Source organism: Boleophthalmus pectinirostris, unplaced genomic scaffold, assembly GCF_026225935.1.
Source record: "Boleophthalmus pectinirostris isolate CB_2022bp ecotype Guang Dong unplaced genomic scaffold, ASM2622593v1 HiC_scaffold_17, whole genome shotgun sequence".
In the NCBI taxonomy this organism is placed as follows: Eukaryota; Metazoa; Chordata; class Actinopteri; order Gobiiformes; family Gobiidae; genus Boleophthalmus; species Boleophthalmus pectinirostris.
In genome coordinates this window covers 35,414,082-35,439,327 of record NW_026571115.1, presented here as the reverse complement: position 1 = coordinate 35,439,327, position 25,246 = coordinate 35,414,082, and the positions used below count along the sequence as shown (strand labels likewise).

The 25,246-nt window shown below is 39.2% G+C and overlaps 1 protein-coding gene across 5 annotated transcripts; it reads left to right on the top strand.

Moving 5' to 3' along the window:
• Positions 1-1,508: 1,508 nt before the first annotated feature.
• Positions 1,509-24,452, top strand: hoxb8a (homeobox B8a). 5 transcript variants are annotated; one of them, XM_055152985.1, is made up of 3 exons: positions 1,509-1,963; positions 23,960-24,226; positions 24,391-24,452. In XM_055152985.1, exons 1-3 carry the CDS (start codon positions 1,531-1,533, stop codon positions 24,450-24,452), a joined length of 762 nt encoding a protein of 253 aa, XP_055008960.1. In that variant the 5' UTR covers positions 1,509-1,530. The 5 variants fall into 5 exon arrangements, with proteins under 5 accessions (XP_055008960.1, XP_055008959.1, XP_055008958.1 ...); XM_055152984.1 differs by having other exon boundaries at positions 23,957-24,226; XM_055152983.1 differs by having other exon boundaries at positions 23,957-24,271; positions 24,382-24,452.
• The last annotated feature ends 794 nt before the right edge of the window (positions 24,453-25,246 follow it).

The following is a 25,246-nucleotide window of genomic DNA, read 5'->3' as shown; positions in this document are numbered from 1 at the left end:
CGTGCACGCGCGCACTTCATAAGCATTATTATTAAACGTGTAAAACTTCCAACAGGCTTCAATACAATCTGGGAATTATGATTGCAATTTCAGAGCGCGCACAGTCAAATGAATACAGCCGTGCGTAATTATATTTGGGTGGAGTGATACATACGGTTCATTTTGGGGAGTTATGGCGGAGGGATACGTAACCAAATTACTGCAGTCAATTCGTGATTTAGGTTGTGTTATATAAGCTTTTTGTGTTATAGAGTGAGACAATAGCATAACAAGTCTCCAACTGGTTTCTAGGAAGACGTCTGGCGCGAACAATAAGATATTAGGAACAGTTTTGTCTCACCGTGTGACCCCCGCGCGTACGTAACCGCGCAGATATGACGATTAACTCCTCGTGTAAGTGCCGGTAGTTTTGCGTTTACGGCCTCCGGTGGACGTAAAGGGCGCGTCGTAAACCCCCTTTTTGTTTTTCCGCGATAAACAAGGCGCGCACTGCCGGCCCCTCCGCTTTTTACAGACCGTTTACAAGCACTTCTCCCGCCGATTAGACTCCCCGGGCCTCCCTATGCCTTTATGGACGTCATATTTATTAGAAAAGTGATCAGAAAGCAACGCGCGCCGCCCCGGTGTGTACGGAGCGAGCGTAAGGACGCAATGGTTCGGAGTTCGGCTCGTGTTTATGTTTACTTGAGTTAATGTGAGTGGAGCAGGTGAAGGCACGTTTGAACATCCAGGTTGGGCTGGGACAAAGAAAATGGAAATATAAAGGACTTGTGGACACAGTCATGCAGAGAGAAGTAAACACCAGCCTCATCTGTCAAACTCAACATGCATTAATATTTTTTTCATTTTATTTTGTATTCTTTTTTCATGTGGTCCTTTTTATCTGTGTTCAAGAAAATACAGCCCCTGTGTGTGTGTGTGGCGCGCGTGCACGTGTTTCAATGTGCGCGCAGAAGCCAATAGGATGAAGCTCTGATAATAGATGCAAATGATCCCTGAAGCCACAGTCACACACACACGCATGCACACGCACACGCGGGCGCGCAAGGCCGGGGAGGAGAGACGAAGCGCGTGCGCGGGGAAAGAGAGCGGGGAGAGAGAGGGCGCACAGAGAGGGAGAGAGAAAATATGAAACAACTCATTTGCAGAGGAGTAAATCACGGAAAAGCCGTTTGAGAGCGCGACAATGCTCCCGCTTACAGCGCGAGCACCGGAACTGTGATGCGCACGAGCCCGTCCTCCTCCTCGGTGTTCACGCGAGCCTCTCGGTCTGACCCGTGCGCGCTGGGGCTTTTATGGACTCCGTCTGATTGTTTGTGTTTATCTGCTTGTTGTGGCGCGGATCCGGAGCGTTACCGCGGACACCGTTCCTCACACCGCGAGCGGCCAGTGCGTCGTGGCCGTGAGGGGACGCGCCACAGCAGCGGTCCAGCCACAGCGGCGAGCTTACGGAGCCGCGTGCGTGTGTGTGTCTCCCACGCAGCGCGAGAGCAGTGTCCCCTCTGAGTACCACTCATCCCCGCTTCAGACATGAGCTCCTATTTCGTCAACTCGCTCTTTTCCAAGTATAAAAGCGGCGACTCTTTACGCCCCAACTACTACGAGTGCGGCTTCGCGCAGGACCTCGCTGGAAGCCGGCCCACTGTGGTCTACGGCCCCGGCTCTGGGGCCACCTTCCAGCATGCCCCGCAGATCCAGGACTTCTACCATCACAGCGCCTCGACGCTGCCCAGCAACCCCTACCAACAGAGCCCCTGCGCGGTCACATGTCACGGCGAGCCCGGTAACTTCTACGGATACGACGCGCTCCAGCGGCAGACTCTATTCGGGGCTCAAGACGCGGACCTGGTCCAGTACAGCGACTGTAAACTCGGAGGCGCGCCGGGACTTGGAGCTGATGACGGGGATGGGACCGACCAAAGCCCGTCACCCACGCAGCTTTTCCCGTGGATGAGACCTCAAGGTGAGGACGCGCTCCGGACTCTTATGTACTCTAGTGTAAGGGGAAAGTTGGGAAAGTTGCTTTGAACCCTCGTGAGGAGGGCTATTACTACTTCCTGCCTAAAAGTGCGACACAATGCTGGTTTATTGTTTTATTGCATCTCAAACAGTGAGTGGCATTTGAGTGTAAATGTGGGTAAAGCCTGGACTTACAGCCGGAGCGGGGAGGGGGCAGTGCAGCGCAGACCCTGACAGAGCAGAGGCAGGGGAAGAAGCAGAGGCAGAGGCAGAGGGACAGGCAGGGGGCTCGGTGTCCGCAGCCGGGGAGCTCTGACTCGGCTGCAGCTTTTACGACTTGCCTTTGGTGTGCGGGAGGGCGAGAGGAGACGCGGGGTGATCGCACACACACACACGGTGGCCTCTTCCCCCACGGGCTGCACAGACGAGCTCCTGAGTGGCTCCAGTCTCAGCTACTTGGACGCTATTGTTGTTTAGGCCCTTTATGAAGTGGGGAATAGAATATGAGGCTATAACTGAGCTTTACGCGCGTCTCCTGTGCGCTGGGACTCGGTTGGTGTTGTCATACTGTAGGTATCATAGCCTCTGCAAAATGGAGGAGCACCAAGGCTTCAGGCAGTGTTTGGTGACGCTGGATACCAATATCACCAGCACATATTATTCATGGGTAAACAATAAACACACAAGTTGGATAGTTGTTTCAATATGCAATTTGGACTTTTGATTGCGTTTGAAATGATGCAAAAATATATTCAGCTGTCGTTATTCAAGAAGGGGACACAATTTGGTTAATAATGCATGTACTTGGGCAATTCCAGGAGCATGTAATATGATAATTTGCATACGAATTCATCATGTATAAATAGGCAAAGTGTAAAAAATGTAACATATACAAAGCAGGTAAAGTGGCACAAAGACAGAACGCGTAAAAGTCCTACTCAAGCTTTCATTTTAAGCTTAAATTGGACTCCCATGTCGTGTTTATGAGGCACTATATTCTTACGCACTCTAACCACTCTAAATGGAGACAGTAGGATGTGGTTTGGTTTAGTGCCTTTTGACTTATGGAATATGATTAATCCGAGTGTGCGTTTTTTGGGGGGAGCCGGAGATTTAACGCGCGGTGATTACGCACGAAGGCGTTTTGACACGACACGGGAGGACCGATTGACATGTCGGTTTTTAGGGGCCATATTTCTTCCCCCCTCTCTCCTTCTCCTCTTTCTCTGTCTTTCCCCGCGCCGTAGACCGGGGTGAGGGTTGGAAAAATAGAGCGGGTGAGTGCGCGGAGTAGTATTTTTTAAAGAGGTTGTGTATGGACTTTTGTGGCTTCATGATTATGATCGTAAAATAATGGAATGTTAAACGGAGATTTGTGTATACAGATGGTATTACGGCTTGATACGTTTGGCACCTGCTCCAGCAAATCTGTCACTAGATAATATGTCAAAATATTAAGAAAAACTAACCAAGCTGTAGTCTGTAATTGCCTCTACATTGCATATCACTGGGAGTGGCAGTACAGTGCAACCTCGGTGCGTAAAATAGCCCTGGAACACTTTAAACTCGGGTCTAGACGTCATTCGTTTTGCCTGGATGTCAACTTAGCCTCTGTGATATACAATCCCCAGACCGTAGTCTCGGTTTCACGGCGCGTCGCTCCGCTGCGGCCCCGGAACCGAGCTCCGAGAGGCGAACGCGAGCGGGAAGCCAGCCGTGTCGAGCCGGGGAACACTTTCCACGGGCTAGCCGCGTTTTACAGCCCCGGTTTGATGGGAGGTATTACGGTTGCTCAGCGCGGAGGATTTATTGGTTGTAATAGCCGAAATAGGCAGTGCACGTTTGGGGAAGCCCTATCTTAGTGTAACGGTGGTTTCATAACTGGATGTGCTTAGACACGCACGCGTTTGTTGACTTTTGTACTTTGGAAAAAAAAAAAAGTAACGAAAATGAGAATTAGGACAAAGACGGCTCCTGTATGTCTAGATAACAACCGAATCACCCCCCAAAGCGGAACCTTTAACATCCTACACTGATTTCCAAACTTGAATGATACGTCTATAAACGACGCACAAACGTGATTAGGCCGGAGAGTGGAGCCTATAAGGGCACTGTACATCTCCAATGGCTTTTGCGTCCACTCCAATTTGGAAACTTGGGCCCTTACGTCTCCAAAATGTCAAGTGCCAACCGCTTCGTGTTTGTCTGGACTTATCTAATTGGCCGCGCGTAAAGGTTCCGTGCGTAATAAGGCTTGGAGATGTTTTATACTTCGCGGTCGCTATCATTTCTCGTGATCATAAAAGCGGATAGGGTGAGTTGGAGAAGGGCAGGGCTAAATAAACGGGAGATATGTACGGGAGCAGCAGATTTACAACGTGTTTACGGTGTCACGGATCCCCGGGAAGGTGAAGGGGAGCACGGGTAGACAGTCCCCGCGCGCCCCCGGGACACCGAAGCGATCAAGGCAGGGGGATGTTGTTTTAGCCCCAAAACTGTTCCTGTTTCGGGGTAGTTCAAGCACTGATGACAAGGCCAAACGGAGCATCCAGTAACCCAAGATCTAAAGGTTTAGCAATCCCTTTACAATAACAATAATATAGATTTATTGGCTTATAATTACACGACAAACTGGTGTAAGTGGATACATTCAGCGTGAAGAAATGTTAATGTTAGGATGTGATTTGGCACACTGGAACATCGCCTGCTTCTCGAATTCTTCACATATTTTCATAAGCGTGCATTGTAACGCGTTTCTATCGTGCATATCTAATGTCCCTCAGCAAACATCAAATTTTTGTGAACCATATCAAACCACAGATTAGAAACGGACAGTTTAAAAGCAAAAAAAAAGATCAAGTTTGAAAACTGAGATGGATGTAACACTGGAGTTTAAAATGGAGGTTTAGATTCTCGTGCGTAAAATACAAAAAAATGGAAACTAGTTATTTTATATCTAAGTATATTAAGATTGTAAATTAACATAAACATGGATTAATTGTTCATGGTTAAATTAAGACAGAAAACCTTGGTCCTAGCCACAACACCAGTCTGTACTATAATGAGAAAAGACAACGCAATGTAATTACCGTGCGTAAAATAGCTTTGGAACATTCTATAAACAATAGAAACGAGTTATTTTGAAATCTTAAGAGTAGAAACATCTATCATGATCTTAACTTAATACTAAAATTAGATTAAACATTGATTAAGTTACAACCTTGATCCAAGCCACAACATAAGTCTGTAACGTAATGAGGAATGACAGTGCAGTGTGATTCTAGTGCGTAAAATAGCTTTGGATCATACAAAAGGATGGAAACGAGTTATTTTGAAATGTCAACAGTACATCACGTCTGTATTAAATTAATATAAAAAATAGGTAAACATTTAATTAAGTTAGATAACTGGTCTGAGCTGCAGCATCAGTCTGTGCTATGATGGGAAGTAATTCTCGTGCGTAAAATAAGAACATGCGAGAAAAGATGGAAACGAGTTATTTTGAAATCTTAACAGGACAAGGTTGATTATGATCTTAAATTTGTACAAAAAATTAGGTTACATTTTGATCAAGTTAGATAAGAATGGTCGAAGCTACAATATCAGTCTGTATTCAAATGAGGAGTGACAGTGCAGTGTAATTCTCGTGCGTAAAATAGCTTGGATACATGATCGAAAAGATGGAACCGAGTTATTTTGAAATCTTAACAGGACAAAGTTGATTATGATCTTAGTTTTGTACAAAAAATAGTTTAAATTTAGATACCAAGTTAGATAACAATGGTCAAATCTAGAGCATCAGTCTGTATTCAAATGAGGAGTGACTGTGCAGTGTAATTTTCGTGCGTAAAATACCTTTGGAACATATTCGAAAAGATAGAAACGAGTTATTTTGAAATCTTAACAGTACAAAGTTGATCTTGGGCTTAATTTTGTAGAAAAAAAATAGATTAACATTTTAATTAAGTTAAATAACAGATAACAGTGGTCGAAGCTAAAGCATCAGTCTGTATTATAATGAGGAGTGACAGTGCAGTGTAATTCTCGTGCGTAAAATAGCTTTGAAACACATTCGAAAACATGGAACAGAGTTATTTTGAAATCTCATTATCATAAAGTTGATAATGTTCTTAAATTAAAACTAAAATAGGTTAAATGTTGATTAAGTTATAAAACCTTGGCCCAAGCTACTACGTCAGTCTGTATTATAATGAGGAGTGACGGTGCAGTGTAATTCTCGTGCGTAAAATAGCTTTGAAGCATATTCGAAAAGATGGAGACGAGTTATTTTGGAATCGTATCAGCATGAAATTGATCATGATCTTAAATTTATAGAAAAAACAGGATCATTTTGATTAAGTTAGATGAGAATGGTCGAAGCTACAACGCCAGTCTGTATTCAAATGAGGAGAGAAGGTGCAGTGTAATTTTCGTGCGTAAAACAGCTTTGAAACATATTCGAAAAGATGGAGACGAGTTATTTTGAAATCTTATCATCATTAAATTGATCATGATCTTAAATTTATACAAAAAGTAGGTTCAGTTTTGTAGAAATAACAATGGTCGAAGCTACAACATCAGTCTGTATTATAATGAGGAGTGACAGTGCAGTGTAATTCTCGTGCGTAAAATAGCTTTGAAACATATTCGAAAAGATGGAACCGAGTTATTTTGAAATCGTATCATCACAAAGTTGATCCTGATCTTAAATGTATACAAAAATAGGATAATTTTGATTAAGTTAGACAACAATGGTCAAAGCTACTACCTTCAGTTTGTATTAAAATGAGGCGTGACAGTGCAGTGTACTGTATATCTCATGCGTAAAATAGCTTTGAAACATATTCGAAAAGATGGAACCGAGATATTTTGAAATCGTATCATCACTACGTTGATCATGAGCTTAAATTTATACAAAAACTAGGTTAAATTTTGTTCAGATAGCAATGGTCGATGCTACAACACCAGTCTCTATTCAAATGAGGAGTGACAGTGCAGTGTAATTCTCGTGCGTAAAAAAGCTTTGAAACATATTCGAAAAGATGGAAACGAGTTATTTTGAAATCTTAACATCACAAACATTAGGTTAAATGTTGATTAAGGTATAAAACCTTGGCCTAAGCTACAACACCAGTCTGTATTCAAATGAGGAGTGACAGTGCAGTGTAATTCTCGTGCGTAAAATAGCTTTGAAACATAATCGAAAAGATATAGACGAGTTATTTTGTAATCTTATCATCACACAGTTGATCCTGATCTTAAATTTGTACAAAAAATACATTCAATTTTGGTTAAGTTAGATAAGAATGGTAGAAGCTACAACATCAGTCTGTATAATGAGGTGTGGATGTAATTCCCGTGCGTAAAATACCTTGGAAACGCACTAGAAAAGATGGAAACGACTCATTTTGAAACCTCAACACCACAAAGTTAATCATGATCTTAAATTAATACAAAAAAAACGTCTCAATGTTGATTATGTGAACACTGGAGTGACCAAAATGAATCGATTTCTTTGTTGGTTTTTTTTTTGTTTTTTTTTTGAATCAATGAGTGTGTGATTCCAGTTACGTCCGTTTTGTTTACGACGTTTAATGGCCTGAACGAAGCACGAACCAGGACTTAACCCACAATGAAAAAATATCGTATTAAGAATGATTCAGGTTTTGGAATTTAACCCTAACCCTTACTCTACCCCTAAATATTTAAATAATCCTGAATCATTCTAAAAAACTTAAATCATTATGAATTAAGTCTCGGTCTTGTGCTTTATCGAGGCCACTAAAATCAAGGTGCAGCCGTCTAATTGTTTGTCCGTGGACGTCACCGCGACTGTATTCAGACATTTCAGACAGTTATGGTTAGAGTAAATGTGCCTAATATTAGAACAATACTCCGGTGGAATAATGTTGTTTGCTTACAATGGAAATCAAACGTGTAATTCCAGTTTTCGGTTTACAGCCTTTTACGCGAGGCACGCTCTGGCTGTTCACGTGCGCGTCGCTAAACTCACAACACTTCACCGTGGACTTCCCAATTAAGACTTTAAAGGTCACGCGCTCGTTAATGACGCGACTGTGCCCCATAGGACGCCATTTAAACAGGCTGCAGCGCTGGTTATATATTCTATACTATAAGAAGGAAAGTCTACACGGCTCTCTGTTCTAATGGCCACACTACATTATCAGCATGCTAATGGTGCGATGGTTTATGGCATTTTACATAACTCACGTTTCTTTAAGTCGTTTCAGTGTATTTGTAACTTCAGGCAGCTATAAGTACTGGCAGCTCAATCAATTACTCAAACAAGTGAATCATTCGCGGACTATATATAGAAACGTGCCATATCCTCTCCAGAAAGTATGAAGTGGTACAAGTATTAATAATATCCATTAGTTGATGTGATTTAAGTTAGGATGTTAACGCTGGTTTGCACATTTTAATCTATTCCCAGGCTTTAAAAAGTAAGAAAATGTAAAAAATGTAAACAAGATTTGGTTCGTCTGGTTAAAAATAAGGACACGGGGGAAAAAATAAAATAAAAATAAATAAATAAAATAAAAAATTAACACAAAAAAAAAATACTAAAAATGAAAATAAATAAATAAAAAATATTAAAATGCAATATTTAGAATTCACACTGAAAAAAAAAAACAATATATGAAAGTTAAAATGACTTAAATTAAGAAAATGTTTAATTTATTTGACTATATTGAACTTGACAAGTAAAATTATCTATCAATGGAATAATATAACAATTTAATATAATAATAATATTTTTTTTTCTTAATTCAAGCTACAGTCGATTAAATTTCTTAGTTTAAGTGCAAAAAAGTTGTTTTTATTCTTATTTTAAGTGTAGTAAGATATATTTTCATATATTTTGAGTACAAAAACTGGCAGATCATTTTACTTCAAGTGAAATTTACTCAAATCATGATCAAACTTTCTTAATTCAAGTCATTTTAACTTGTCTAGATTAAATTTTTTGAAGTGGCATAACGTTCAAACTAAAGTACACTCCCAGAACATAAACTGTACAAGGCCACGGTGGTACTTTTCCACTTTCCAGATATTTTTCTTCTTAAACTGTACTCACAAATAACCTACTTTAAAAAAAAAAAAAAAAAAAAAAAAAAAAGGCTCCAGACATCACAGTGACGAAGCTCTCAGTGCACCTCGGTTCCCAGATAACGCGCGGATTACGCACAGCCTCTCCATAAAGCTCTTCTTGTCTTTACGCGCGCATCGCCAGGAGCGCAGAGTGGCCACGGATTGACCCTGTCCGCGCGCGCACATCCGGGGAGTGGTGGGGGTGGTGGGGGGGGGGAGGTGGTAGGTGTTGGAGGGAGGTTAGGGAGTCCATCAGGGTGCACGCGCTCCCGCAGGACTCCCGCGGGATAACTGATGCATCTCGGGAGGGGGGAAAGGAGGGAGATGGAGCTGTTTTGGTGACCGTTACCCGCGGGCTTCTCTCGGACGCAATCCATAAACGCGCCCGGGTTCGGATCCTCCGCGCTGGATGTGATTACGCAGCCGTGCCAGTGCGCTCCCAGCCAAGTCATCGCTCTTCGGGTTAATCCAATCCGCCAAGACATGGTTGTAACTGCGATGTATGTGTGTCTGCGCGCGGGGCTGTTACGCATGGAATAGCCATAAGTCTGCGGAAGTGCGGTCCACACGCGCGAAACTGACTTAAAACTCGAATATTTGTTTTGTTAAGATATAGCCGGTAATGTGTCGACTTAATTTATTTTATTTTAATGTTTACTGCGCCTTACACCAAGAGAATCTAAATAAAACTAGTCCGAAGTAAGCCTTAAAGCTACACAATGCAACTTTTCTCTTATTGGAGGACCGGCCTGTACCTGTCCTGCTTGTCTCCATGGAGATTTTATTGCTTGGTAGACAATGTTCCACGGAATTAAACTTATCTATCTCCATGGAAACAAACAGGAGATGTCACGAAGCAAGCCAGCACTGCAAAAAATAAACTCTAGACACGTTAACATGACTTGAATTAAGAAAAATTTAGTAAAATCTGAGTAAATTTCACTTGAAAACCAAAATTATCCGCCAATGGAACAAGAATTTTCATACTTAAAATATGAAAATACATCTTGCTACACTTAAAATAAGAAAAATAACAACTTTTTTACGCTTAAAATAAGAAACAAAATTAATTGTTGCTTGAATTAATGAAAAAAAAAGAATCATTGGTAGATAATTTTATTTGTCAAATGTAATCTACTCAAATGAAGTAAAATATTCTTAATTTAAGTCATTTTAAGTTACTAAGATTTATTTTTTTTGCAGTGAAGTGACCAGTCAGGTCTGTGGAAAGGCCACACCTGCTTGTCTCCATGGAGATTTTATAGCTTTGCCTCTATTGCACAGTGTATTAAGTGTATCTGTCTCCATGGAAACGCGTAGGATCTGCGGAAAGGCGTCGCTTTCTTTAACTTTTCTTTCTCGAGGGGTCCGTACCTGCTCGTCGCCATGGAGATTTTACTTTTGCTTTGACGGGAATGCTCCGCAGTATTGCATTTATCTCTCTCTCTCTGTCTCTATGGAAACGAGTAGGATCTATCTGTAACCGCGCAGGTCAAGGTACGAGTCAGATCTGCGGAAAGGCGGCGACGCCCGGATGAATTTTTGAAGGGATTCCAACAGCGATAAAACATCTGTAATCGAATCAAAGCCGGGTTAGAGTCAAAGCCAAACTGTGGAACATTCCGGGCTAAGCAGAAACATCTCCGTGGCAACGTTCCTCAACAAAGGAAAGGTTACCTAATGCACCTTTAAAGTGGTTATATAAAGCTTTTCTTTTTTTTTTTTTTTTTCCAAATCTGTGTTTCATTGTTGTCTCCTCATCACAAACGAACTCGGAGTTGTGCTTTCTTCTCCTTTGTGAGCTCTTCTCTCGAACTGAAAACACTCTGATCCACCTTGTGATGTCATGTGGTGGTGCAGTGATACAGGAAGAGCTCCACTGCGTTTTTTAAACTCCAAACACCTTCACTAGAATCATTTGAACAGTTCCAGCTTCGGATTTGTCTAACTTTGAAGTCTTCTTGAAATATCTTTGCTTCTTAATTCTCCAGGAGCGAGTAGAGACTTTTTGTGGCCATGTTAAATGAACAAAAGATAATTTATTTATTTAGAAACGTCAATTATGTCAACTTATTTTGATTTATTGCAATGTATCGCAGTTAAATTTAGGCTGCACTGCAAAAAAAACAAAAAAACAAAAGTCTAGCCAAGTTTAAATGATTTGAATTAAGAAAGTTTAATCATGATTTGAGCAAATTTCACTCGACAAGTAAAACAGTAAGACTTTTTGTGCTTAAAATATGAAAATACATCTTGTTACACTTAATATAAAATAAAAAATAACAACTTTTTGCACTCAAAATAAGAAACAAAACCGAATTTTGCTTGAATTAAGAAAAACACACTTGTTCCATTGGTAAATAATTTGTCTTGTCAAGTTGAATCGACTCAAAGAACATCAAATTTTCCTAATTTAAGTCATTTTAATTCAGTGTAGAAACTTTAAACTCACTTTAAAACTACCACCTCATGACATCACAAGGTGGAAGAGAGCGTTTTGATCTTTGGAGATGTAAACAGACTGTGTGAATGAAACAAAAAGCAACTCCAGGTCTGTTTTTGACGAGGAAATGACGTTAGAATGCGACTTAAATCTCATAAAGAGTCAGTTTTTTGTAATGTTGGACCTTTAAAACACAAACCTGGAGTGAAGTCGTTTCAAGCGCAGCACCTTCGCATGTTTTACGCTCTCGGCCGAGGTTTTACGCGCAGTTTAAATCGTAGAATAAGTGAAGCTCTCCTCTGTTATTTCGAATCTAAATTTCCCTTCAGATTTGTGATTTAAGAGGCCGGAGCTCCACTTTTACAGCGGCCTTTTATGGCACAATAATCCAAGAGGAAGATAAACTGTTTCACACACACGCGATACCTTAATGTGCGCTCTTAATAGGGCCGAGCAAATACATTATTGATGCTTTCATTTATTTAGGATTCATACTCGGAGCTGCAGAGAAGCCAAAAGTCTACTCAAGTATGAACGTTACTTTAAACTACACAACAGTATTTGGAAAAAGTAACTTAAAGATGAAGTTTATGTAATTTAAGGGACATAACGATAAAAAACAACGCACAAAACCTGGTATTTTCAAAGGACAGACGCGAAAATTAGACAAACTAAACAGAGATGTAACGATATCCAAATCTCACGGTACGATATTTATTGGCAAATATAATTCTAGATTGGACACTTTTTTGCTTTTAAAATACCTTGACAAGATTTTGGTGCGAATTATTACCATTGAAATCCCAAGAATTCAACTAAAAAACGTATTTCTTCATGTTGTCTGCTCTGAAATGAATCATGGGAGATGTAGTTTCCGATATTTATAAGCTGTTGCTACTAAAGAACAATGCGTTTAAGCAAAGGAACTTGTAATTCGATATTATTGTGAGTCTTTTGACGATACGATATCACGATATTTTGGTTATTGTTACATCCCTAAAACTAAATCACTCATAGTGGGAAGAGAAACCACAACTTTTACTCAAGTAAGAGTAAAAAACTTTCAGAAAATGTATGCTGTTAGAAAAGTACTCTTATTATCAATTTTTATTTTTATTTTTTAAGTTACTCAATTAAAAGTAACACAGTACTATCTACTACTATACTTAGCTTTTTCGTGTGTAATTATTGCAAAAAAATACAAAGATTTTGTGGTTTTATGTTCAAAATAATGTGCGGATAATTGTGCGTAAAAATCCACAACAACGCCATTTTAGCGTCAAGAAAACTTCGCGGTGTATGAATCAATTATATACTGAGTAAATAGGCTCCAGCAAATATATTATTGATACTTTCATTTAATTAAACATAGTTTGTATAAAAATAGAGATACACTTTGGTCCTTATGTTGAAAATAACGCGAGGACAATCGTGCGTAAAAGTCTACAACGGATTTTAGCGTCAGGAAAAGTCCGCAGTGTGTTTATCAGTTACATACGGTGTAAATAGGCTTTAACAAATATATTATTGATGCTTTCATTCATTTAAACTTAGATCGTGTGGAAAGAGAGATACACTGTTGCCCTAATGTTGAAAATAAGGTGCGGATAATTGTGCGTAAAAGTTTACGACAAACTCATTTTACCGATCAAGAAAACTTCGCAGTGTATGAATCATTTATAAACGGCGTTAATAGGCTCTAGCAAATATATTATTAATACTTTCATTTACCTAAACTTAGATCGTGTGGAAAGAGAGATACACTTGTCCTTATGTTGAAAATATCTTGCATAACTGTGCATAAAAGTCTACGACGAACTCATTTTACCGATCAAGAAAACTTCGCAGTGTATGAATCAGTTATAGATGGTGTTAATAGGCCCTAGGAAATATATTATTAATGCTTTCATACATTTGGGATTTATCATGTAGAAATAGAAGAACACTGTTGTCCTTAAGTTGAAAATAGCGTGCGGATAACTGTGCGTAAAAATCTACAACGCCATTTTAGCGTCAAGAAAACTTCGCAGTGTATGAATCAGTTATAAATGGTGTTAACAGGCCCTAGCAGATATATTATTAATGTTTTCATTTATTTAAACTTAGATCGTATAAAATAGAAGTACACTTTTGTCCTTATGTTGAAAATATCTTGGATAACTGTGCGTAAAAGTCTACGACAAACTCGGTTTACTGATCAAGAAAACTTCGCAGTGTATGAATCAGTTATATACGGTGTGAACAGACCGTAGCAAATATATTACTGATACTTTCATACATTTGAAATTTATCGTATAGTAATATGAATACACTTTTCTCCTTAAGTTGAACATAATGTGCGGATAACTGTGCGTAAAAATCCACAACAACGCCATTTTAGCGTCAGCAAAACTTTGCAGTGTATGAATCAGTTATAAATGGTGTTAACAGGCCCTAGCACATATATTATTAATGTTTTCATTTATTTAAACTTAGATCGTATAAAATAGAAGTACACTTTTGTCCTTATGTTGAAAATATCTTGGGTAATTGTGCGTAAAACTCCACAACAACGCCATTTTAGCGTCAAGAAAAAGTCGCAGTTTATGAATCAGTTACAAATGTTGTTAACAGGCCCTAGCATATATATTATTAATGCTTTCCTTTATTTGGGATTTAACCTTAGATCGTATAGAAATATAAATTCACTGTTGTTGAAAATAAGGTGCGGATAATTGTGCGTAAAAGTCCACAACAAACTCGTTTTACCGATCGCAGCGTATGAATCAGTTATAGGCCTAATCGGTGTTAGTAGGACTTAGTAAAAACATTAATGCTGTTTTCATTCATGATTCACTCCTAATCCTTTCGTGATTATTGCAAAAAATACAAATAGTCACGGGCTTTAGGTTAAAAACAACGCGAGGACAATCGTGCGTAAAAGTCTACAATGGATTTTTCGCGTCAGGAAAAGTTCGCAGTGTGTGAATCAGCTCCTATCAGGGCCATGTGTTGCTTTATTAAATATTGACGACCGGAGCTGCTCGCGTTGGCTCTGTGAATAATTATCCAGCGCGAGGAAAGGTTGGTTCATTATAAACCCGTGCGTAACTTCGTGCCTCAAAGTGTTTAGGGCGTATTAATAGCCTCGAGCGTGTGCGTGTGTGCGTGTGTGCGTGTGTGGGCGCGTTTCGGGGTGCGTGTGTGCGTGCTCGTGCGTGTGGGTGTGCGTGCGTGCTCGTGAGTGTGCGTGCGTGCTCGTGCCTGTGTGTGTGTTCCCTTTATGGCTCTCCTGGCTGCGCATGAGAATCACATGGTTCACAGAAGCGCATGAAAACACAGCGCTACTATAGAAGTGTAGGCGGGTTTACGTAACGTTTTTGGCTAAAAATAATGCGAGGGGTCACTGCAAACTTTATGAATACGTCCGTGCTTAAAGCCACAGTGCGTAACTTTTTAAACATAACAGTAGATACAGCAGTTTGTGTTGTTTTTCTCTTTTTGCTTCGGTTGTTTTTATGGCTCTGCGTCCTGACCGTGCGTCTTATTTGGCCTCGTCCTGCGTGTTTCCATGGAGATATTCCTGGAATATTCCACAGTATCACATAAACAATCTATAAGAAACGTTCTGAAGTACGGTTTTAACTTTCTGTTGTGCAAAAACTTACATATTGTTGCTTTAAGAATATATTTTCACATATAAACAACACAGCAAATACATTCGATTTTTTATGATTTTATTTGATAGATATTCTGATTTATTTTTATGTATTTTTTAAAGATATGTCCTGAATAATTTTATGTTCTACTCAGTAAAATTCCTAAAAAATACTGTGACCAGAATAAATTAGTCAAAAGTTAAAATTTTAAGTTCCAACTAAAATGAAAAAAATGAATGAAAAATGAAAATGAAAAAAGAAAATTAATTATTATTATTATTATTATTATTATTATTATTATTATTATTATTATTATTATTATTATTATTATTATTATTATTATTATTATTATTATTATTATTATATTAATAAATAATAATAAAATAATAATAAAATAATATAATAAAATAAATAAATAAAATAATAATTAAAGTAAAAAGGTAACACTAACCAAAATGTTTGACTTAATGAAATAATTTATAATAATGGGTGATGAGATTTAAAAGTTAATTTGTGACAATTTATGTTCAGACAAGTGAACTGTGTTTGATTTTGACCAAATAATAAATAAATTAATTAATTAATTTAATAAAAATCTGAACACAAAAATCCCAGGGCCCTTCACATCAGAGGCCTCTCCTTTAATTAACAGAGTGAAGGAAAGAGTACTGCAATTTTACTCAAGTAAACACAAGGTTCCATGGTTAATAATTTACTCGATTACAAGGAAAGAAATGCAGTGGAATTAAAGACGACATATTTGACTTCTGTGGGGTAAAAACTGGAACACGTCAGCAGATTTAAATCACCGTGTCACTGTTTATGGCTTTAAAAATGCATCCAACTTGTTTTATAAGTTTCGATTTCATTCCCTGTGCTCTCTGTGCTAAGTCACTACCTCTTCAGAGTGCAATCACAACACAATCAGCGTGTATCCTGCTGATGAAAGTTCCTGCGTACAGTTTTGTGTCAAGTTTTTGATGTTGAAAACCTCCTCAGGGATATTTTTATTGAAGGAACGTGTATAACATTTGTGAATTCGCTAAAGGTTTTCAGTAAAGTTTCATTTTTTCTGTCTGTGAATGTGACTTTTTTATATCGATACCTGCTCGAATTTTAGTTTTAGAGAGAAACGGAGACATGGTTTGCGCATTTGCGGCTTGCTCAGTACTCAGTAACCTCTGTGATTTAAAATGTAACTAATTACAAGTACACAGCTATGATTATACACTATTATAAGGAAAAGTACAGGTTTAAAAAGCTACTCAAAGAAGTACATTTACTCCAAAAATGTACTCCATGACTGTACTCTGAGTATACTTTGGAAAAATGGAATAAAACAAAATGGAAAAACAATTTAAAGTTAATGTTCTTAGGTTTATTTATTAAGCAAAATCGATTTTTTGAAGCTTTCTATCACATTGCATGCATGTTTGAGTCATCTAGTGATCTCTCCTGGGCCCTATTTGAACCCATCTTACTCCGACGTGATAATTCTTCGTAAATATTCAAAAACGTGATGCAAAACTGCGCAGAGAAACAAAAAAACCTGATGTGACGTGTTGTAGTTTCAGGAAGGATGATGATCGTGTTGTGATCGCGCTCTGAAGGGGTGAGACTTAGCATGGAGAGGAAAAAGTTACTACATCTCCCATTCTTTAATGTGCACGTTTTCCATTCCCAGAGACGTTCTTATGGCAGATACAGGCTGAGTTATTTCCAGAATAAATACAAAAACTCTTTTACAAAACACGAAGGGGAAAAGCAAAGCGAGAAAAATAAAAACTCCCCAACCCCCAGATCCTTCCCCTCGTTTGATCCATTGCACATTTAGAGCAGGATCTAGTTTTTATATGAAGTCAGTGGTGATGAATGGAAACGGCTCTCAACAAGAAATGCTCGATTTCCCAAAAAGAATTGGTTAAAAGTGCTGAAATCACGGATCAGACAAAACCGTGCCCCGAGAGAACTCAGCTGTTTCATTACAGTGACAGATGTGCGCAATACTCACTTACATTTAGTTTTTTCACACCGTAGCTTCTCTCCTGTGATATTTTGTTTGACGTGGCAGTACTTTTACTCGAGTACAGGTCATGCTTGTGAGTCTAAAGTGACAAAAGCTTCACGAAATGATTTGAACGTTTGTGTTTCTTGCAGCTCCTTAAGGTTTTGTTGGTCTCATTTTGTCATTTGTGTTTATACTTTTTGTCCTTCCGTTACAGAAGCAATAATTAGTGTTTTATTCTTACATTTAATATTCTTTTTTAAGTATGTACTTCTTTAAACAATATCTAGGTAAGTTAAAATGACTTAAATTAAGAAGATTTGACTTTATTTGAGTAAATTCAGCTTGACAAGTCAAATGATCCGCCTTTTCTTCAAGCAACATTTGATTTTGTTTCTTATTTTAAGTGCAAAAAGTTGTTGTTTTTCTTTTTTTTTAAGTGTAGTAAGATGTATTTTTATATTTTAAGTACAAAAAGTCTTGTTCCACTGGAAGATCATTTTACTTTTCAAGTGAAATTTACTCAAATCATGATCAAACTTTCTTAATTCACGTCATCTTAACTTGATTAGATTTTGTTTTTTGCAGTGTACTTTTACTTGAGTAATATTACTTTGAAGTTACACTTACTGCATGTGTGTAAAATGTTTGGATACTTTACTCGTCTTTGATCAGTGATTTGTTTTGTGGCCCAAGGATTTTTCTAACAAAGCCTGAATTCAAAATCCTTCAAGATCATGAGATCACACTGACTGTATACTGCACTTGTATACTGTATACTGTACTTTTATACAGTATACTGCACTTTTATACTGTACTTTTATACAGTATACAGTACTTGTATACTGTATACTGTACTTTTATACTTCATACTGCACTTTTATACTGTATACTGCACTTGTACACTGTATACTGTACTTTTATACTTCATACTGCACTTTTATACTTCATACTGCACTTTTATACTGTATACTGCACTTTTATACAGTATACTGCACTTTTATACAGTATACTGTACTTTTATACTTCATACTGCACTTTTATACTTCATACTGCACTTGTATACTGTATACTGTACTTTTATACTGTATACTGTACTTCTATACTTCATACTGCACTTTTATACAGTATACTGCACTTTTATACTTCATACTGCACTTGTATACTGTATACTGTACTTTTATACAGTATACTGCACTTGTATACTGTATACTGTACTTTTATACAGTATACTGCACTTTTATACTTCATACTGCACTTGTATACTGTATACTGTACTTTTATACTGTATACTGTACTTCTATACTTCATACTGCACTTTTATACAGTATACTGCACTTTTATACAGTATACTGCACTTGTATACTGTATACTGTACTTTTATACAGTATACTGCACTTTTATACTTCATACTGCACTTGTATACTGTATACTGTACTTTTATACTGTATACTGTACTTCTATACTTCATACTGCACTTTTATACTGTATACTGCACTTTTATACTTCATACTGCACTTTTATATTGTATACTGCACTTTTATACATCATACTGCACTTTTATACTGTATACTGCACTTTTATACTGTATACTGTACTTTTATACTTCATACTGTACTTTTATACTGTATACTGTACTTTTATACTGCATAATGCACTTTTATACTGTAAACTGTACTTTTATACTGTATACTGTACTTCTATACTTCATACTGCACATGTATACTGTGTACTGCACATGTATACTGTGTACTGCACATGTATACTGTGTACTGCACATGTATACTGTATACTGCACTTTTATACTGTATACTGTAGTTTTATCCTGTATACTGTAGTTTTATACTTCATACTGCACTTTTATACTGTGTACTGCACATGTATACTGTGTACTGCACATGTATACTGTGTACTGCACATGTATACTGTGTACTGCACATGTATACTGTGTACTATAGCATGTATTTTGCGTACAGTATTTGTGTTTCTGAGTCATGTTCACAGTCTGAGTCCTTCAGTTCACTGATCTCAATCTATATATTTTTTGGAAAATGCAGTAATGATGTAAACCAGGTCGGCCATAGACTGGAGCTCAGTACTGTGAATAACTGAAATATGTGCAGGTTTAAACATGTTAAAATAAATGAGCCATCAGTCTTTATTCATGCTAAGATCGTTAAAACCACACACTAAATATTAAATATGAGATTTATCAAGGTAGATTTTCAAAAACGTGCAGTAAAAAGTTCATTTTTAATTGATGTGTGAAGAATCCCTCATCGTCCAGGTACAATCCACGTAGGAGAAAATTCAGTTTGTCGACTGGACAAAAGTTAGTTTGGATGAGCTGCGAAACGTCTTCAACCAAACAAACGTTTGTCCAGTCGACAAACTGAATTTTCTCCTACATTTTTAATTGATGCAAGGTCATTTGGGCCAATTCACCTGGAAGCCTGAGGGCCAAAATAACATTTGTCCGAGGGCCGCATTTGGCCCACAGGCCATAGTTTGGACATTGCTGATCTAAAGGAAGGCAAAATGAAAATGTTCCACCGTACGAGTACATCTGACACACTTTTAACAGGACAAATACTCTTATTTATTGAAGTATTATTACTGTTATTATTTAACAGAAGTTATACAACTAGTCTCTGTGTGTCGTCTGTTTACAGCACTGGAAAAAAACAATATCTTGGTAAATTAAACTGATTTAAAATCAGAACATTTTAATTTATTTGAGTCGATTCAACTTGACAAGTAAAATTATCAACCAATGGAATAAGTGTGTTTTTTTTTCTTAATTCAAGCAACATGTCGATTTAGTTTCTTATTTTAAGCTCAAAAAGTTGTTGTTTTTCTTATTTTAAGTGTAGCAAGATGTATTTTCATATTTTCCCTACAAAAAGTCTTGTTCCACTGGCAGATCTTTTTACTTTTTAAGTGAAATTGACTCAAACTGTGATAAAACTTTCTTAATTCAAGTCATATTAACTTGACTAGATTTAGTTTTTTGTAGTGAATGATAATAATTCTCATTTTATAGACAATATAATGGAATTTTCAACACACAGTAATCATTACCTTATAGTTTTATCCAGTTTTAATAAAGCTGTAAGATTATTTTTTTAGTATTGACACATTTTTAAATGTTTTTTTGGGGGGGTTTAGAATCGATTAGTGTCTGATTTTCTTTTGACAAACAGACTCTGCACTGAGAAAAAACAAACAAACAAAAAAAAAAAATATCTAGGTAAGTTAAAATGACTTAAATTAAGAACGTTTAACATTTGATTTAGTTTTTTATTTTAAGCTCAAAAAGTTGTTGTTTTTCTTTTTTTTTTAAGTGTAGTATAATTTATTTTCATATTTTAACTACAAAAAGTCTTGTTCCATTTTACTCGTCAAGTGAAATCACGATCAAACGTTCTTAATTCATCATCTTAACTTGACTAGATTTAGTTCTTTACAGTGAATGATGATAATGCTCATTTTTTAGACAGTATAATAAAATTTTCAGCGCAAAATAATCATTACCTTACGGTTTTATCAGAGTTTTAATAAAGCTGTAAGATTATTTTTCTGTAAGATTTTCTTCAAACGTTTTGGTTTGGTTTTGGAATCGATTCTGATTTTCTTTTGACAAACCGACTCTGCACTGGGAAAAAAAAAAAAAAGCAACAAGCAACCGTAGATTTTGTTTATTTTAAGTGCAAAAAGTTGTTGTTTTTCTTTTTTTAAAGCTTAGTAAGATGTGTTTCCATATTTGAACTACAAAAAGTCTTGTTCCATTTTACTCGTCAAGTGAAATCGTGATCAAACGCTCTTAATTCGTCGTCTTAACTCGAGCAGATTTGGTTGTTTGCGGCGAGGCGTTTCTTAGAGGTGAACCGGTCGCGGCTCTTGTTGTGTTGTGACTGTGTAGGTGTAGGCCTGCGTCTGTGTGATTCTTGTAACAAAACACCAGCTGTAGTTTGGAGATCAGGGCGGTTCACACACACACAGGCCTGTATAGTAAACATGCATCAAGAGGAGAGCCACCGAGGACAACATGAATCATTCACAATGCCGGATTTGACGTCGGTCTGAGCCACCACACCTGTACGAGGATTCTATCTGTCACCTCACAATGTATGTTATTTATGTGTTCATGCTACAAGTTTCTGCCACTAATCATTCGGTCCATTCGAGAGGACGCCCGAGGGCAAACAACAATCGTCCGACGGCATGAACTCTCACGAGATTTGTGATTTTATAAAAGACCCGAGGATCCGTCGGGCAAATCTCCTGCCCGTCACGACGGCGCGCGGGGCTCTCGGGGAGGTTCGGCCAATCACGGCGCGAGCTTGAGGGGAAGCGAAAACAAGCCGCGACAAACAGACGTACCTCAGCCTATTTTAACACAAATACAGACTGTTTACTTTGTGCAGACCTGCAGAGAGGAGCTTTGTGCGTTTGCGGACGGGGAACATGTCTGTGCTTCAGCCGGATTCAGACTGATACGCCATGATGTTCCACTTTTATCCGTCGTTCAGACTGATGCAGGAGTTTTACATGTGTGAAGCGTGAGCCGGCAGGGTGGAACGAAATCCAAGTTTCGCGATACGAATCCGTGTGTCGTTCGTTCATTTGTTTTTCAATATAAAATCAAAAATAAGAAAATGAAAAAACAACAATTTTCTTCATGATTTGTCTCCAAAACCAAAATGAAAAAACAGATAATGATTGTTTTTTTTTTTTTTTTAGTTTTGTTTCAGTTGGAAAAAGCGGATAACGACCGTTTCTCGTTTCCGTGACTTAAACTGCAATGCCGGACTGAACCAGAACTGAACCAAGACTAAAACAGGACTAAAACAGGGACTAAATCATTTTCAGTCCTGGTCTGGTCCCGGTCTCACTCCAAGTCTCAGTCCTGGTCCTGTTTCCGGTCTCAGTCCTGGTCTCAGTTCTGGTCTGGTTCCGGCCTAAGTCGCGGTCTGGTCCCAGTCTCCGTCCTGGTCTCAGTCCTAGTCCTGTTTACGGTCTCAGTCCTGGTCCAGTTCCCAGTCTCAGTCCTGCTCTCAGTTCTGGTCTGGTTCCGGTCTCAGTCACGGTCTGGTCCCAGTCTCAGTCCCGGTTTCAGTCCTCGTCCTGTTTAAGGTCTCAGTCCTGGTCTCAGTTCTGGTCTGGTCTCAGTCTCAGTCCCGGTCTCAGTTCTGGTCTGGTCTCAGTCTCAGTCCCGGTCCTGGTCTGGTCCCGGTCTGGTCCTGGTCTGGTCCCGGTCTCAGTCCCAGTCTCAATCCTGGTCCTCTTTCCAGTCTCAGTCCTGGTCTCAGTTCTGGTCTGGTCCCGGACCTGTTTTAGTCCTGGTTTAGTCCTTTATCTGTTTTTTCCATTTTTCATTTAAACACAAAATCGAAAACTTAAAAAACAAATCGTTTTCCATTTTTTCATTTTGGTTTTTTTTATTTTTTTTCATTTCGATATTATTTTCATGTACGATATTTTCATGATCTACATCTCACGGTACAATATTTATTGCGATATTTTGTGGAGGTTTATATACTTCTTTTTCCTCTTAAAATGCCTCGACAAGACTTAATCCAAAGAACTTAAAAGTGCTTCGAACTAGTATTTCTTCTTGTCGTCTGCACTGAAATGGAGCAAAGGATCATGGTCTATGTAGTTCTCTGTCATTTTTTATCTATTGCTGCACCATAACTCTTCATTTAAGCAAAGAGACTTGTAATTTGATATATTATGATGATCCGCGATGTTATTGTGAGAACTTTTGACGACACAATATCACGATATTTCGGTTATTGTCACATCTCTACATCTCGTAGGCTACGTTCAGACTGCAGGGCTTAACGCTCAATTCTGATTTTTATGTGAAATCCGATGTTTTTGCGAGGTCGTTCACATTTCCAATTAAATGCGACTTGTATGTGATCCCCTGTGTGAACATTAAAAGGCCCAAAAGTGTCCCGCATGTGCACTGGAGACACGACGACGTCAACCGCAGCGAGCGTCTCTGTGTTTACAGAAGTTGTCCAAACATGGACGCAGCATCGAGCACCTGGAGATTTTAAAGTTCCTCTCGTACCGGAGCCAGAACATGAACAACTTACTTGTTTTAAGGAGGAGATTGAGAAGGAGAAGGACGAGGTTTTTGGCGGTAGCGTTTTGTGGTTAAGTCCGTTGAAAGGAACGTGTGGATGTGGAGACGGAGCCAAGAGTGGTGAGTGGAGATGTGCTTCACTTCACTGACACAGAGTTCATTAACAATTTTCGCCTACTTCAGCGCAGAATAGTGACGTTTGTGGCTTGTTGATAACGTGTAGGTCGGATGAATGTGACCTGACCGTTCACACTGAAGTCACATGTCAAAGGATCGGATATGTATCGGTTTCAGGAGCACATATCCAAGCATTTGAAAACATCAGATTTGTGTGGTTCAGACTGTCATTAAAAGATCAGATACAGGAACATAGGGGCCAAAAAATCGGATTTGGGTCACTTTAAGCTGCAGTGTGAACGTAGCCTTAGTTTCGACAGCTCTGTTTTATTGCTCAAAATACCGATATTGTTTTGAAAAGTGCGCTGGTTGAACATGAGGTTTTTATCTGACCGGGCTTTCGTTTCTACAACTTCCACATGTGCAGATGTGTGGCAGGACTGCTGATCACAAAACGCCAACACGGCCAGAACTCTCTTGTCTAACGATGTGTTTCTGATGTGCCCCCCCCCCCTTCCCCTTTCTTTCCCTTCTTTCTTTCTTTTTTTTTCTTTCCCCGTCCCTGTGTCTCCCCCCACACCCAGTAGCGGCGGGCCGGAGGCGGGGCCGGCAGACGTACAGCCGCTACCAGACGCTGGAGCTGGAGAAGGAGTTCCTCTTCAACCCGTACCTGACCCGCAAACGCCGCATCGAGGTGTCCCACGCTCTCGCCCTCACCGAGCGCCAGGTCAAGATCTGGTTCCAGAACCGGCGCATGAAGTGGAAGAAGGAGAACAACAAGGACAAGTTCCCCAGCAGCAAGAGCGAACAGGAGGCGGTGGAGAGGGAGCGCCGCGAGAAGGAGCTGAGGGAGGGCAGCAGCGGCGGTGGAGGAGGTGGAAGCGGCGGCGGGGGAGGAGGCGGAGGAGGGAGGGGTGGAGGAGGGGCGGCGACGGCGACGGCTGGGGGGTCCACCGCGGGGGAGGAGGAGGAGGAGGAACGGTGGCGGCGGTGGGAGCGGGTGGAGGAGGTCAGGGAGCGGCCGGTGCACAGGCGTCAGGGAGCGACGATTGCTGCGATAAGAGCCACAAGCAGATGTAATGTAAAGGTCTGGGGCGGGTGGGGGTGGTGCGGGGTTAAAAACGTGGGTCGGAGGGGCCTCTTTTCCACTCGGGCGCAGTTCAAATCGGGTTAAAAACATATCATAAAAGCAAAAGTGACTTGGATTCTGAATCTTAATCCGTGTTTGGACCACTTACCTCCTTGTTAAGTTATTTATTTAAGGGGATCTCAGACTGGTTTGTGTCGTTTTTTTTGTTCTTGTTTTACGTAGACGAAACGGTCGGGGTAAAAGAACTGCACTTGAAAGTTAAGAGAAACTACTCAGCGACGAAGTTTCGCCGCAAACAAGTCTACGACATCTCGACGTGATGGCGTAAAGGAAAAGACGTAAGGTGACAAGACGAGGCCTTGAGGAACCCCCCCTGGACTCTTTGAGGGGGGCGTCTTTTTGTGGCCTGGAAAAGGGACTGGAGGAAGTGTCTGGGGAGGGGGAAGCCCAGACATATTTACTTGGACCCTTGTAATATATAGATGGGAAATTATCATGATCAATATTGAGAATTCAAGTCTTTTTAAGGTGAACTATAAACCTTTTTTAGGGTCCACTGCCTTCTTGTCTCCATTGAGAATGTTATTATTTTGTCTGGAATGTTCCACAGTATGGCTTTTATCTTGTAAACTAACTTGATTTATTAGATTCAAGATGATTTTATGGCTCTGAAACAAGAATTTCAACTCAGAAGTCTCCGTAGACGCACGTTTAATCTGGTCCAAAACTTCAGCAGCTGTTTGTTTTCTCAGACTTTATTTCTGAGGACCCATATTTTAAAAGT